The 16,898-nt window shown below is 34.0% G+C and overlaps 1 protein-coding gene across 7 annotated transcripts in view; it reads left to right on the top strand.

Annotated features, from left to right (window-relative positions):
* LOC139810155 (uncharacterized) overlaps positions 1-16,898 on the top strand; it is a 55,611-nt gene that overhangs the window by 12,772 nt on the left and 25,941 nt on the right. The window contains exon 5 of one of the 7 annotated variants that reach the window (XM_071773472.1): positions 10,951-13,009. The exons of 5 other annotated variants lie outside the window; for them this stretch is intronic. In XM_071773472.1, coding sequence (XP_071629573.1) covers positions 10,951-12,265 — 1,315 coding nt within the window. In that variant the 3' untranslated portion in view covers positions 12,266-13,009. Of the gene's footprint in view, positions 1-3,515; positions 5,474-10,950; positions 13,010-16,898 lie in introns of those variants that run through there. One more of the 7 variants, XM_071773473.1, reaches the window with a different exon arrangement.

Here is a 16,898-nt window from a genome sequence, read left to right as displayed (position 1 = left end):
TCAGTGTATTATCATTGAAAAATAGTGAAGAATGTAGTAGCAGTTATAACTATGGCATTTTTAATGATTTTTTACTGAAAGAAATTTAAACTGGAGGGAGTTAAGGTGCCATTTCACGTTGACGCTCGACGCTCATTTTCAGCGAGAAAAAATCTTCAAATATATAATATATTTTATTTATATATATATATATAAATTTATTTATATAATATAAATAAGTAAAAAATATATTATTTCTAGGGTCACGTGGTTTCGCTTTGACGCTAACGTCAAGAAATAAAACTGAATTTATTCAACATCCAGCGTTGACGCTGAATCGTCGTTGATCGTCTCAGTACAATCAAAAATAGGCTTTGAAATACGTAAAATATTAATTATTTTCAAGTAATATCTTCAAGTAATAATATTTTACGAATATATTTAAAAATATTATTTCTGAAGATTTTTGCTCAGTGAAAATGAGCGTCGAGCCGATCGAGTGTCAACGTGAAAAGGCACCTTTAAACTATTTTGTAATATTAGACTGCTGAAAACAATGGCTATGAACAGTGGCAGGTTTAAAAAAAATAAAAGAGTGTAACATATGATTCTAAATTTGAATACTAGTTGTACAAGTTTCGGATATGAGAGCTTCTCCCAAAAAATAGCAATCCAAAACACACAAAGCCCCGTAAGATAGATGATTAGAATAAGCACGATTACTATTGATTTTACAGGAAAATTTTGCTTTTATTAACCATAATAATAAGGATGAACATAATCAATAAAATATAGGATGGAAGAGCAAAGTGTGAGTATCTACGTTGAAATTAAATACTCACTGATCCTTAGTGAAGTCCTGTGTTATTCTGTTTTACGTCACCGATAAAATTCTCACTGATTCAAGTTAAGAGAAGGAGGTACCTCGCATTCCTCTCTGAATAGTCTGACAGATGATATTACTGACATTTAATAATGCCAACTATTTATTATAGTTGGTGAGTAGTTGTAGGTCAGAAATCGTTTAAACAAAACGTCTTGCAAGCTAAGCTGTACACAGTGCAAGATTTTAATTAAAAAGATAATCTTGTAAAAGAACCCCGCACAAAACCAGTGGAAAAAGTCTTTCGGTCAAAATGTTCATTTATGTGATGCTGATCAAAAGTCCTCATGAGCACGACATTCAATAATCGACTGTTGGGCTGACAGAAAGTCGGGAAAATGCGTCATGGTACGATTCGTACACGGACGTACGTGCATACAGACGCTCACACTCACATACGGCACACACATTTACATACAACACTCACACACATACACACACACACACACACGTACAAAAACAAACAAAGGATCCCGTCATGTCCACATTGATCCTGATAACGCTGAGAACGGCTATCGCATATACAACCACACACACACACACACACACACACACACACACATAATGTATGTACGCACGCAATGAAGAAACGTAGAAGTACATTCGTGTAGGAATCGTACCACTAAAAAAGTGACGCATTTTCCCGACTTTCCTATGCTTCTGTCGGCTGAAATTACTGAGTGTTAGATCGCTGAATTGTTGATTATTAAGTGTCGTGGTCATGAGGACTTTTGATCAGCGTCACATGAATGAACATTTCCCGGAGTTTCAGACAATTTGACTGAAAGGCCTTTTCACTGGTTCTGTGCGGGGTCCTTTAATCAAATTATAAAAGTTTTACCAATAAAATATTAGTTAATTTTGTAAGTAAATTAATAAATATGAAGTGAGGACAAATCGAAACAACAGTAAAAAGTATTCTCATACGTCTGTTTACAGTAGTTTGAGATTTGTTCACTTATGTTCAAAAACACTAAAAAGAGCAAGTGACACTTCGCAAACTGTAATAAGCCGTCCATAACTTTAATTACATTATTGTGACAGTAATTTTTTTAATTTATGCTTATATTTGTTTTATTTGGAATAGTAATACGATTCATAGGCAGATAATTATTTATTCGCTATTTGCTTCGTACGCGTCTTTATAGAAAGTTAATGATATATTTTAGTGTAAATAATTGTACACTTTTAAAACGAGTGTGATACTTGCCTAATTGTTAAAAATGTTTATTAAACAACTTATCGGAAATAAAATTTCCAGTGCCTTTGTTGTTATATCATTATTGTTTAAATAAAAGAAAATTATACACGATTATATTAAAATTATAGAAATAAATCTATTATAGACGAGTGCCTAATATATAGTGCCTAAAGAAAATTGCTATAATTTTTGCATAACATTTAGAAATGTATATTTTATTATTTTCTTCCATCAAAATTATATCCACTTAAAAACAATACAATTATTTTGATTTTTACTTAAAAAAAAAAATGTAAGCTATTATAATTCCTGCGTTAATGAGTATAAAAAACAATGTTTCTTTTTTAATGTAATTTATTTCGTTATGTTACTTTCTATAAGAAAAATTGAGGTAATAATTAAGTAGTATTATTATTATATGGAACTTTCTCGCATAATTGTCATTAATATTATCTAAATTTTGCGATATTCTGGAAATCATTGATTTCATATTGTATCACATTAACTTCAGATACTGAGAAAAATTTAAGTTTTGTTAAAACAAGAAACTATATACATATATATATATATATATATATATATATATATATATATATATATATATAGCAAAAAAATCTTTCGTTTCCAATTGCGTGTGTTAGTCTATATATATAATTTGTTTTACACTTATAAAATTTAATATTTTTTACAAAAAAATTTCATCTTTACATAATTTTTGCTAATATTATTTCTCTAGTATTACTTTTATGTAAGCAATTACTTTAATAAAGTGTTATTGTAATTCTTTAGAATTATTATTCTTCTTGAAAATATCTTAAAAACCACCTATATACATAAAAATATTGTAATAGATTATAATTACACATTAAGTTGTTAAATTTTTTTCATAATTGTTTGATTTTACAATCAATACTCGTGAAATTTGTTACGCTATATTTTGCTCTCTTTTACAAATAATTTGAAATTCCCAAAGATTAACATATAAAATTAATATTTATATAGTTATCTCTCTTAGACTTGCGCTCTTAGACTTATGATTTTCTTTTTTTTTGTATAAATTTTGATTTGCAATAATTATTTTATCGTATAAAGTATCTGACTCGATATATCGCTGACAAATGAGATTGCAGCTCTGAAATTGTACAGTAAGTAATAAAATTTTATATTGGCAATATAGAATATTTTGTATTGGCAACTTCATTTAAACTTCTTACTGCACTTGGAAATTTTAATGAAAATAAAAGATATGCTTTTCTGCTTAAATCAACTTTATTGATGTTTACTTTACATAATTTGCTTTATATCAATTTTCCTTCCATCTATACGATTCCCTATCTTTTGGATTATGACCTATCGTCTAACACATGACGTGAAAACACTAAAATAAAAGTTGAACTTATGTATTTATTTTTTAATTACAGATATAATCTGTATTTCTTAATTTCTTTTCAGAACTAAAAACTGGAGTTCCAGGACACAACAGAAAAAAATTGCGATAAAAAAGGAAGCTCAAGGTCTTACGTCCTTCGTTATCCTTCAAGAGATTGGCGGCAAAACTATTCTTGTTCAGAAGGTAAACTCGTACTACTGTGATTCATGCAACGAAGATTTTGATACAGAAGCCTGTTTGATAAGGCATAGAACGGAGCAATCGATACTTAGAACCCGAGAAGCGTTGCGCCAAGCAGAAAAGAAACACAAGTGTGACATATGTGGACAGATGTTCGTGAAAGAGTTGCAATTGATCAAGCATCGCCAGATACATTGTAATCCTCTAGACATACAGAAAATAGATTCTCTGGACATACAAAAAGAAGATCTTCTAGACATACAGAAAAAGGATCCTCTAGACATACAGAAAAAATATCCTTTAGACGTACAGATAAAATATCCTCTAGACATACAGATAAAATATCCTCTAAATATACAGAAAAAATATCTTCTAAATATACAGAAGAAACAGGAATTTAAAAAAATAGTCACGAAAAAGAAAGACAAGAGCCGAGAAGAGAACAAGGAATCGGAAAATGTCATTAAATGTGACCAGTGTGACAAAGTATTTAAGAAGAAAAGGTATTTGAACGTGCACAAAACGTTGCATAGTGAACCGCACATTTGTAATGTGTGCGGTGCGAAGCTGACGTCAGATTATTATTTAAGAATGCACATGAGGCGACACAATAAGGAATTTACGGAATTCTGCAACATTTGTAATAAAGGCTTCTACTTAAAGGCAAATCTGAAAACTCACATGAGCATGCACACCGATCAGAAGACATGCATCTGCGAGATCTGCCATAAGACCTTCGGCAATCGAACTTACCTCCGAATTCATATGAAGCTTCACAGTCAGCCCGAGACGAGGAAGAAATTCAAGTGCGATATATGCAGCTTCGAGACGTTTTATAGCTATTGCCACAAGGAGCACATGTGGACTCATACGGGCGAGGGTCAAGTGGCATGTGAAGTATGTGGCAAGCTAATCAGGCGACAATACATGAAGACTCATATTAGGATTCACACTGGCGAGAAACCAGAGATTTGCGAGTTTTGTGGCAAGGCGTTTAGCGCCAGGGTATATCTGGTTAAACATCGGCGAACTCACACTGGTGAAAAGCCTTACAGCTGCAAAATCTGCGACAAACGTTTTACCCAACGGGGCACTCTTAGTGCGCATCTTCGAAGACACGAGAATCCTGAGTGAAAGCGTTTTCCTTTCTGTTTTCTTTTCTTTTCTTTGGTTTTACTCTTAAATCTATTATAAAACACTTTTTAGACTGACTATTCATATTTGCATTACATATAATGATAAGATAATAAATGTAATTTGTTTATTACATATTACATGCGGTATATATTACGCTAATTCACTGAATAGAATCATTACATCATTTTAATATTTGTTTTTTAATATGTTCCATTTGATATGCATAGTTAATGTGATATTAATTAATTTATTAATATCTATGATTTAATTATAATTAATATCACAACTCATATCAGTGTGATATTAATTATGTTCTAAGTTAAATCAAGACAGCTGCATGAAAATATGAACTTGCAGTTATTTATAGATTTTTAATTTGGTCATGTAGTGTAATTTAGTGATAATATATTTTTACATACTGTGACAACATAACTTTATAAATCGCAGGAAGATTATTAGATTTTATTAATACCATATCTTTGTTGGTTACCTAATAATTTACTTTTACTCCATATAATTAGTTCTAACCTTATACATTATTGTTATTTTACACATTGTGTTCAATTAAGAAATTTGTTTTTGTTTGTATGATCAAAATATTGACCAGAGAATCGAATAAACCTTTTTTTCAATGCAATACTATGTATTGTACTGTGTACATTATATATACATATATAATACAATAAATCTCAATGTGCTTCTCTAGATTGTTATGTTATTTATAATTCATATTCCGCTTTCAGTTATTTTAGAATTAATTAAAATATTTAACGAAGATTATTGAAAAAGTTAGAAAAATGAAAAGTAAAATATATTTTTTTATGACTATATTTTAAATAATAACAAAATAAAGATAGAACAATCAGTCGCGACATAAATTACACGAAAACTTTAAATAGAAAGCTGCAATAAAATTCTTGTTACAAATAAGAATTATATACATATACATATATATATATATATATATATTACTTAGATTAATTAAACAACCACGCTTTAAAAAGAAAATTATTGATTGTACATTGTATTTCTTTAGAGTGTAGATTGTATCTCGATAATAAACAGTGTAAAAATTTATAAAAATTGTGAATAAGAAAAATTGATGTAAAATAAAGCAAGAAATTTTATAGTATTTAGCTTAAAAGTATGATATACTTGACTAGAAATTTAAGTTTTTTTGGAACAGTTTTAAGATTGTATTACTTAATAAACAAAAATTAAATCGAATGGTGATAGTCAAATTGATTGACAGTTACGACTGATTTAATAAATATATAGTATAAAAGTGCCTCCTGTGTGGAAAACTTATCAAGAGTGTGAAAAAGCTTAGCTCAAGTAAATCAAATATTAACTGAGTACTATTTATTCTAACACATAATTTTACGTTACTTCCTCGCGCTGTTGACAGATATTATTTATTACAGATGCAACGAGATTGACATAGAAGACGTAAAGCTGGACTCGATCGACGAATTGCAAGGTATAGAGTTAGTACGATATCAAGATGAAGTATCTGCGGTGGAAGAGTATCATCACGTTAGTCATCAAGAAATAGTTATGGAAACGATCGAATATAGGACTGAAGACTCGAACGACAAACTGGACTCTGCGTCGGAGATACATGTCATAAAACGGGTTCTCGAACACGATTCGAGTCGCAGGCGTGCGGTTTACGAGTGTGAAATTTGTGGGAAGCGAATACTCAAGAAGCTGCAGTTTTTGAAGCATAGACAAGACCACGAGAGGAATTCGAAGACCGAAGGTCGTTGCGAGGAGTGCGATAAAGTGTTCGACAATGAGGAGAAGTTGCGAAAGCATTTGATAAAGGCACATCAGAAAGAGAAACCTTTTCAATGCGTTCTTTGCGGCAAGTGTTTCAAGACCGAGGAGTTCTTGAAGACCCACTTGAAGCAGCATAACAAACGTTTCATCTGCGACATATGTGGCGTGTCGAAGGTTTCCGGATACGATCTGCGTCTGCACAAGAAGAAGCACAATCAGGAATATGTCATTCATTGTGAGATTTGCAACAAGGGCTTCTACACGAATCAAACGCTGGAGCGGCATTTGCTCACGCACACCGGCGAGAAGCCGTTTGTGTGTAAAGTATGTAATACCGCGTACGCGAGCGCAGCGTATCTCAACATGCATATGAGGTCCCATGGCGAGAGAGAGAAGCACAAGTGTAATATCTGCGATTTCGAGAGCTACTGGAAGGCCGCGCTAAAAGTGCATCTTAAGATACACACCGGCGAGAATCAGATTACGTGCGAGGTGTGCGGAAAGTCCGTGAGCAGCAAGACGTATTTGCAAATTCATATGCGTATACATTCAGGCGAGAAACCGCATGTTTGCGATGTATGCGGAAAGGCGTTCAGCGTACGGAAGTATTTGATTGTACACCTAAGAACGCATACCGGCGAGAGACCTTACGAGTGTAAGGTGTGCCAAAAGAGATTTACGCAACAGGGCTCACTAAACTCACATATGAAGTCTCATAATGAGAGCAAGTGAACATTTTTTTTCGTATATTTATTACTATTTCATGCTGCATTTAGTATTAAACCTGACTCTCTGATTTTTATTTTGGCTTGTACTCTGATGTATGCGATCAATGCATTGAGAAATACTAATATAAATCGTGATTATACGATGATTATGGCATTAGAAAAGCACAAATCTACATATATTAGGTTCAGTGATTAAATTGTATATAAATAAGTTATATATACTGCCCTATAATTATTAAATTAAGTTTTATAAGTACTAAATAAAGAACTAAATTCGTGATGTTTTCGAAATATATAGAGAACAAAACCGAAAATGCGTGTGAAAAAATTTCAATTTCTCGTTAGAGACATGAGACTGATAATTATAAAAAAATTAAAGAAAAGAACACATTATATAGTTAGATTTAAAAAACCAAGATTTATTCTACAGATTACTAATATATTTCTATTTTGCAAAATGTGCTCTGAATTAATATCGGCAGATAGGTGCCATTAAGTAGACATGCATTATACAGTTACATTTTTTAAAGTTTTGAAGTTTAATTCGTTGATTATTTGAAGATAAAAATTTAATATGAATTAATGCTTTTCTTAGCGGAAGAATGTATCAGTGTCCTATTATCTGACATAGTCATGAACAATATTGTAATTTAATGTAGAATGAAATTTGTCAGAACAATTTATTAATAATCTATATTTTTAGATTTTTTATTTATTTAAAATTTATTTAAAATTTGACTTAACAAAGTCACAATTACATAATATTTAAATAGCCTAATAAAGCCATGTATTAAGCCATCAATTATTATCAAATCTGTAATAGTGTAAATATATTACATATATTATTTTCTATTACGTATACTTTAATTGATGTAACCTTTATTGTACGTTAGAAATAAAGAATGTGTTATATGATATCATACATTGTCTTCGATAGATAGCGAATTTTTTTTATGTTCATCACAGTTTATTAAAATTTTTTATGAAATATTAATTACTAGTAATGTAGGCGCTCCCTTATATCAATAATTGCATATGGAAAGCGGATGATGGGACAATCGCCAATATGAAAATGTCACCATTACAAATATTACAATAAATATTTACTACAAGTTTCTAAAAGGTACGCATTATTTCGAGACAGTTTAATGCTTAATAGTGTATTTATTACTTTACAATACTAATAGGTAACAAAAATTTGGTTGCAACTGTTTAATTATAAACAATTCTAACAATAGAAAGAAATTTAATTACATGACAGTTACCTATATAAAAATCAATTAGTTACACACATATGAACAAGATAGTAAGATACATGCGTTTTTTAATATTTATGATCTGTTATCTTTATATACCTTTTTTATATACACACAATAAATACAGAGCTAAAAATTTTTAAGGAAAGAAAGAAAGAAAGATTACTTTTTTGATAATATTTGATAAAACTTATATTAACATTTAATAATAAAAGATATGAGTAAATGTAAATTAAATTATAAATAACAATCTCTGAATCTCTTCATTTGATAACAATTTAAATTAATCAATATTATTACATGTATAGTCATTATTTCATTTTCTTTTCAGAAATGAAAAACCAGCAGAGACGTGTGTAAAAAATGAACTATCTGTAGATGAATGTACGGATTCTACGTTGGTTTCAATTTTCATTAAAGAAGAAGAAAATGTAAAGCAGGAAGACTGCAATGTGCAACACAAAGCTGTAAGTTTAAGACGTAAGCCTTCTGAGAATTCCTTGTCGCAAAAAGAGCCTGAAGAAGCTACAAACGGAGGAATTATTCGTCAGAATTGTTCAGGGATGAAGAAACAATCCACCGGTCAAATGTTTTACAAGTGTGGCATATGTACCAAACTTTTTAGATCAAAGAACTTGTTTGAAGGTCATTTAGTGGCGCATAGCGACGCTCGACCCTATCAATGCGACGTTTGCGGCAAGTCTTTCAAGAGGACCAATACTTTAGCGGTACACAAGCGAATTCACACTCACGAGAAAAACTTCGTTTGCGACGTGTGCGGTCGCGCGTTTGTACAGGCTTCTCAGTTGGCCACTCATCATAGACGTCACTTCGAGAAGTACACGAGGCATTGCGAGATCTGCAATAAGGGCTTCTTCACGAACGCCGAGCTCCACGGACACATGAACGTGAAGCACGGCGCTAAGGAGCACGTGTGTACTGCCTGCAACAAATCGTTTCCCAACAATCACACTCTGGTACGCCACTTGAAGATTCACGATCCGAACTTCAAACCGGTGAAACACCAGTGCGAGTTCTGCGGCAAGATATTCGCCTACAAAAATTCGTTGGTGGTCCACGTCAAGTCGCACACCGGCGAAAACAAATACGACTGTCATCTGTGCGGCAAATCCGTCTCGTCCAAGGGATCCCTCCAAGATCATCTGCGTCTTCACGGTGGGGAGAAGTCCCTGGTCTGCGACGTTTGCGGCAAGGCTTTTCACAAGAGAACGACATTGGTTGTGCATAAGAGGACCCACACCGGCGAGAAGCCATATTCGTGCGACACTTGCGGAAAATCTTTCACGCAACACTCGACTCTCGTTATACATAAACGATATCACACCGGCCAGAGACCGTATGAGTGTAATTATTGCAACAAGTCATTTGTATCTAGGGGATTGCTTAACGCACATAACAAAATACACATGATTAACGTGATATGATGCTACTCGCGTGGTCATACAATTTGGATATTAATTTCTATTATACTGTGTCAATTACATCTCGTGTTCAAGACATTGTTGTGTAGTGATGCTGTCAGACTTTGGATCCAAGCCACTGCCATTTTATATTTCAACAATACTCATCCAGAATGCTATACGATTAAATATTTTCATTTTAATTAATACTTTTTGTATTAGGAGGAATTGCGTAATGCTATTATCTTGGCTGATATTTTTGTTATATATATGATGGAATTTTTGAAATGATAAAAATTTGAAATATTAATCTCTTATTTTTATTTTTTTTTATTGTAATGCTAGCTACAATGTATCAAATAAATGACTTGAGTTTTTATATCAAATGTGTCACAAAATTTTTTCTGTGATTTTAACGTGAATGTTTTTGCTTTTTATTTTCAACAGACATAAAGTGGAATTATTATTAAGAAGGTAAAACAAATATATTTATGTAAAAAATAACTAAATGAACAAAATTGTATAGCAAATGCCGATAGAATAATAAACCGAAATATCAGATAAGATATATATAACATCGTTTATTTTGTAGACGAATTGCAGTATATAAAGCTGTAATTAATTTTTTATGAGTTGGGTATTTTCTTCCATTATGTATTATTGTAATAAATAAAAATGCTACTCAGAATTATGACTACCAAAAGCTATTTCATCATGTCGTTTTTTTTTTTCACATTTCTAGTGTCTCTATTCTTACATATACATATATACGTACATAATGTAAGACGATTCTGATATATCTTATTATTTTTTTATCAAAATATCTAATTTGTCACATAATTGATAAAGCTGCAAGTTTGCGCAAGTTCAGCAATTTTACTTACAGGAGTAGAAATAATTTGCTAGACAACGAGACCAGACAATGAAAGAAAGATCGTCGCGATGTAACAAGGATATTCGATACTGATATCCCTCTGAATTTTTCTATTTCAGGTACAACCAGCTACCGTTTTCTGAAGACTATTACCCGATGTTCCCTAAACTTGAACTGGTGAAGAAGAATGACGAACCCGCGAAGTCCCCATCGAAGTGTCCAGAAGCAGCGGATGCGACTGACGAGACAGCAGTTTCAACAAACTCTGAACAAGACAACATAAAGCAGGAAATAAACATTGAGGATGACGAGGAAGATCTTCCTTTGGCGTATCACTGTAAGCTTTGCGGCGTCTTCTTTGCTTCGCAATCCTTGTTGGACACTCATGAGATCGAGCATAAAGGTAAGCGGAAGAACACGTGTGCCCAATGTGGTCGGGTCTTCAGAACCGGTATCGGCCTCCGCAAGCACATGAAGATAATGCATTTGGTACGTAAAAGCGGTCGCAGAGGCAACTCTTCAGGAGTGACTGGCCGTACCGCATCATTGAAGAAGGTGAAGAAAGAGAAATCCGAGTTGGAATTTCTCTGCAAGACTTGTAACAAGGTTTTTCGGCACAAGAGTAACTACCAGAAGCATTTGTTGCGTCACACAGTAGGTGATCTCCCCTGCAAGCATTGCCCCAAGAAATTTCGGTTGTTTCGCGACTTAACGAGGCACGAGAAGACGCATTTCTTACCAAGTTACATGTGCAAGGAGTGCGATTACGAGACCACTGTTCTGGCGGCTCTGAGCATCCACATGACGCGACACATGGATAAAGCGGATCTACCGTTCAAGTGCAATGAATGCGACAAGCGTTTCCGGAAGAAACTCGATCTTCAGGAGCATTATAACATTCACTCGGGCGAAAAGCCGTTTGTCTGTCAGCTATGCAACAACGCCTTCTACCTGAGACGACAGCTCTCCGCGCACTGCAGACGCACGCATCCTGAGTTGAAGGCCAACAAAGTGACCAGCACCGCCTGCGACATTTGCGGCCGCGTACTTGCCACGAAGAGGTCGCTCTTTCGACATAAGGAGAGCCACAATCCGACGAAGCTGTATCTCTGCGATTACTGCGGAAAGAGTCTCAGTAGTGCTGAACACTTGAAGAAGCACAGACGAATTCATACCGGGGAAAAACCTTACGTTTGCGATATCTGCGGAAAGGGTTTCACCGACTCGGAAAATCTGAGAATGCATAGGAGAGTGCACACGGGAGAGAAGCCATACAAATGCGACCAGTGCCCGAAAGCGTTCTCGCAGAGATCGACATTGACGATTCATAAACGCGGACACACCGGGGAACGGCCATACGTCTGCCAGATATGCCATCGTGGATTCTCTTGCCAGGGCAACTTGACGGCCCATCAGAAGTCTACGTGTGTCTAAGAACTTTGACGTTAAACAACTTGTTCTGTGAATGATTTGAAACTTCTCGTTAATGATTCAAATGATTAAACGTCGATTGAGCACATTTAACGATAAGAACAGTGCGATAATACGTGCTTACGCGTTGTTACCTATGTATTGTAACAGCGGGACAGACAGAAACTGTGAGAGAAGTCTTTTGAATTATTATAGATTATATATCTACCACTACGTTGATGTTGGACAACGTCGACGAAGCGTCATACTCGCGATGTTGATCCCGATACTTCTCGATAAATCTCTTTGACGATATCTTTTGTACACTGGTAACGTTTGCGTAAACCGTGCGGCGCTCAAAAGACAAGATTACGCGCGATATTTGACCGTTCGGTTCTTCATGAATTATACTTTTCATGAATTATACGGCTACGTTTGTACTACCGTGCTCAAAGTGTTCCGTTACGAATATTGTTGTTCTATTTTTTCAGTGTAGATAAGGATAACTTGTAAGCCGAACAATGCCAATGTTGTTGAAAGACAATTCGTTTGTTCTTCTCATTTTTTTCTCTTTTCTTTTCTAGAGTTTCTTTTTGCAGGCGAGACTTCCAAGTTTGTTCGAAGGTGGATAAATGCATCGACAAATTTATGTTAATTGTCATTTAATGATATTCGTTATTATACGTTTAATAAAATAACTCGTACATCAAAAGGTGTTTGTGACTACGTAACTATCTTTGTCGATTAAATTTGTTCCTTGATCTTGAAGCGAGAGAGCGTCACTTTTTCCAATATCCATAAAAATTGCCAAATTTGTCCTCGGGTATATCCTGGTAAGAAACTTCGGATGATCAAGAGGAAGTATCTTGACTGCGTTTAACATGCTGAAAAGTTACTATTGTTGCTTACAGAATTCTCGAGGTCGGAGAGTTGATAGGACAAGCTATCAAGATCGAGCGTAGCGAAGAAGAATCTGAGGAGTACAACTATACGCAGATAGAGATAGATCCGACGGTCGAAGACTTGATAATCAAAGAGGAGGACCCTTTCAACGCGGCATATAGCGAGAATTTCAAAAATATTTTAATTAATGCCGAAAAACGAAAAGATAGAAGTGAGCGTGCGAGGTACGAATGTTCTGTATGCCATGTGACCTTCACTCAGACCGGAAGGTACAAGCAGCACATGGTGAAGCACAGCGACGAACGTCCGTACAAGTGTACGGCTTGCGAGAAAAGATTCAAACGCATATCGGAGATAAAGCAACATGAACGTGTACACACCGACGAGCGGCCTTACCAATGCAAATCATGCCTGAAAGCTTTCAAGAGGGTTAATGCTCTCAGGGTGCACAAGCTCATTCATACGGGCGATAAACCATACGAATGCGATATCTGCGGACACACTTTCACGCAACTTGGTAGCATGAAAAGGCATCGTCGCAGACATCCCGACATTAGTATTCATCCGCAGACGTTCCTGTGTGCCCAATGCGGCAAGAAGTTCGCGACGAATTATGCACTGAAGCAACATGAACGTGTACACACCGACGAGCGGCCGTACCAATGCAAATCATGCCTGAAAGCTTTCAAGAAGGTTAATGCTCTCAGGGTGCACAAGCTCATTCATACGGGCGATAAACCATACGAATGCGATATCTGCGGACAAACTTTCACGCAAAGAAGCACCATGAAAAGTCATCGTCGCAGACATCCCGACATTGGTATTCATCCGCCGCCGTCCACCGTTGCTGCTTAGTCAACTTGAATTAATCTGAAAGCCGAATTAGTAGCTGGGTACGATATACTTATAAATTCGTTGGAATGGCGATTGCTAAAATAATTATTTATCTTGAATGTGTACAGATACTGTGTGTGTAGTCGGTATTAAAAAAAAAAACATGTAAATACTTAAGAAATATTATAAGTGAAACGAAGCTTATAATTTTGTTTCTATCCTTACACTCTTCAATATTAGTTGCTTCATCTTTGCAAGAATTGTAAAATTGTGTAATATCAATAATATGAATTATATCAGCCAAATGATCTTACTAGTGTAGTACTGAATATTACTACTGATTATATTGAAGTCTCTTGATTTTTATACAATTGTGGTAGACGTTGCATGTTTTGTGTTTATACTGATTGAAATTAATGGATGTTTCAGGGGACGGTGGACCACAGTGCGGGATATATATCGAAAAGTGATTGTAATGCATGATGGCGTAGTACAGACTACTGCTAAAAAAAGTGTGAGAAAACGCTGTAGCCCAGCAAAAGGGAATAGAAAAAAAAGAATGCGACAAAGAAATAAGAAAAATTTTAGCAGAGAAGAACTTTGTGCAGACAAAGAAGTAGACGAAGAATTATTGAATAAAGAAGAAATTAAAGAGGGAATTAAGGAAGAAATTAAAGAAGAAATTAAATCTGTAGAAATGTCGCCATCTGAAGATACTTCACAAAACGAAAAGAACAAAGATGTGGATCAGGTATTGAATGAAGTGCGGACCGCTTGTCCGTTTTGCTTAAAGCACTTTGACCATGAGAAACTTCTGAAGAGACATATCGTAGCGAGTCATCAGAAAAGAGCGTATAAATGTGACAAATGTCGTGCATCTTGTCACACCAAGCAAAACTTGGAAAAGCATCGTAAGAGTCACAGTGATGATTACTTCTTCAAGTGCGACATATGTCACTTGAAGTACAAACGTCAGATAACGCTGAAGCAACATCAAGTGCGAGCGCATAGTGATGTTGCTGCTGAGTTTATTTGCGATTCCTGCGGCCAGTCGTTCAAGGTGAAAGTGGATCTTCTTGTGCACATCAAGAGAAAGCACAGCACCGACATTCACATATGCCGATATTGCGGGAAATCCGTGACGGATCTTCACAGCCACGAATGGAAGCATAAGAAGCGAGCCGAGATGGCCAGCTTAAAATTCTCGTGTCATCTGTGTATCAAGAAATTCCAGAACCAAACTCGTCTTGACAATCATTTGTTGTTGCACAAACAGGGTTACAAATGTACTGAGTGTAGTGTTATTGTCACTTCATCGAGACAACTGGAGTATCATAAGAATCGGGTACACAAACCGGGTACGACTTGCCTGATTTGTAAGAAAGTATTTGTGTCGAGAGGTAATAAATTCTATCAACATGTTCTTACGCACGCCGGTATTAGGCCGTATAATTGCGATATTTGCGGTGAAGACTTTACTCAACGATCCAGTCTCTTTCGGCACCGAAAAAATCATCCCGGTCCTCTTCCGCCTTACACGTCGCAAGTTCCCATCGCCGGTTTAGCTAAAAATGTTTTACAAAAACTCTTGAAACTATAATGAATGGTTTATGTGAAGATTCAATAATACATCGTTATATCTATACAAAAGGCATCCTTGATCTACAGATTCATAGTAACAGTTTTGGAAAACATACTTCTCAAAAAATATATGCCGGTAGTTTGTGAGAATATAGAAATATTTGAAGATATTAATTTGTTCTTATATTCTTACATTCTTGCTATAATACTGTATTTGATAATTATGCAGAAAGAGGGCATATATGAGGTTGCCCTTTTTCTGTATAATTACCCGGTATTTTTTCTTCTATATATTATATGTCATAATTAATTAAAAACTTCCATTGATGATTTTTTTTTGTGCGACAAATGTTTACTTTTATTTTTTGTAACTTTTAGTTTTATTTTGTTTTTTGATAAATGTGAAAAGTATTTTATTTTAAAGATATGTCCTATTATAACACGTATGCAAAAAAAAAGATTAACTCGAAATTAAGCAAAGGATATGTATGAAATGGATAACAATTGCGATATACAACTTGACATGTTCTTACGGCGACAGTCTATAGACCTACAAAAGACTGATTTGTTTAGCAATAGATTGTAAAACTATTAGTTCCAATACTTTAAATTATCTTAGATATATATAAATATATTTCTCTTATGAGCACAAAGTATAAATATTTAGTATTACTGAATATTTATTTGGATACATAATTTCGAATTACATTATTTGGATATAATTGTTTGTTTTTGTGCGACAAATGTTTACTTTTATTTTTGGTAACTTTTAGTTTTATTTTGTTTTTTGATAAATGTGAAAAGTATTTTATTTTAAAGATATGTCCTATTATAACACGTATGCAAAAAAAAAAGATTAACTCGAAATTAAGCAAAGGATATGTATGAAATGGATAACAATTGCGATATACAACTTGACATGTTCTTACGGCGACAGTCTATAGACCTACAAAAGACTGATTTGTTTAGCAATAGATTGTAAAACTATTAGTTCCAATTATTTAAATTATCTTAGATATATATAAATATATTTCTCTTATGAGCACAAAGTATAAATATTTAGTATTACTGAATATTTATTTGGATACATAATTTCGAATTACATTATTTGGATATAATTGTTTGTAATTATACAGACGCTAATAAATAAAAAAAGATTGTACTTTTGCAAGATTTTTTTAAATATAATTATTAAATAAAGTATTACAAGCATATTAATATTGTGTGCATCGCAACTTTGTTGTATAAGATTTATGTGTGAAAAAAAAAAATATATATACACATTTTTTTTACAACTCTTGAAGTAAGTTTATCTTATTTTTATGTTTGATTATGAAGT

Source organism: Temnothorax longispinosus, chromosome 3 (assembly GCF_030848805.1).
Source record: "Temnothorax longispinosus isolate EJ_2023e chromosome 3, Tlon_JGU_v1, whole genome shotgun sequence".
NCBI classification, from domain to species: Eukaryota; Metazoa; Arthropoda; class Insecta; order Hymenoptera; family Formicidae; genus Temnothorax; species Temnothorax longispinosus.
This window is presented reverse-complemented; position numbering and strand designations above follow the sequence as displayed.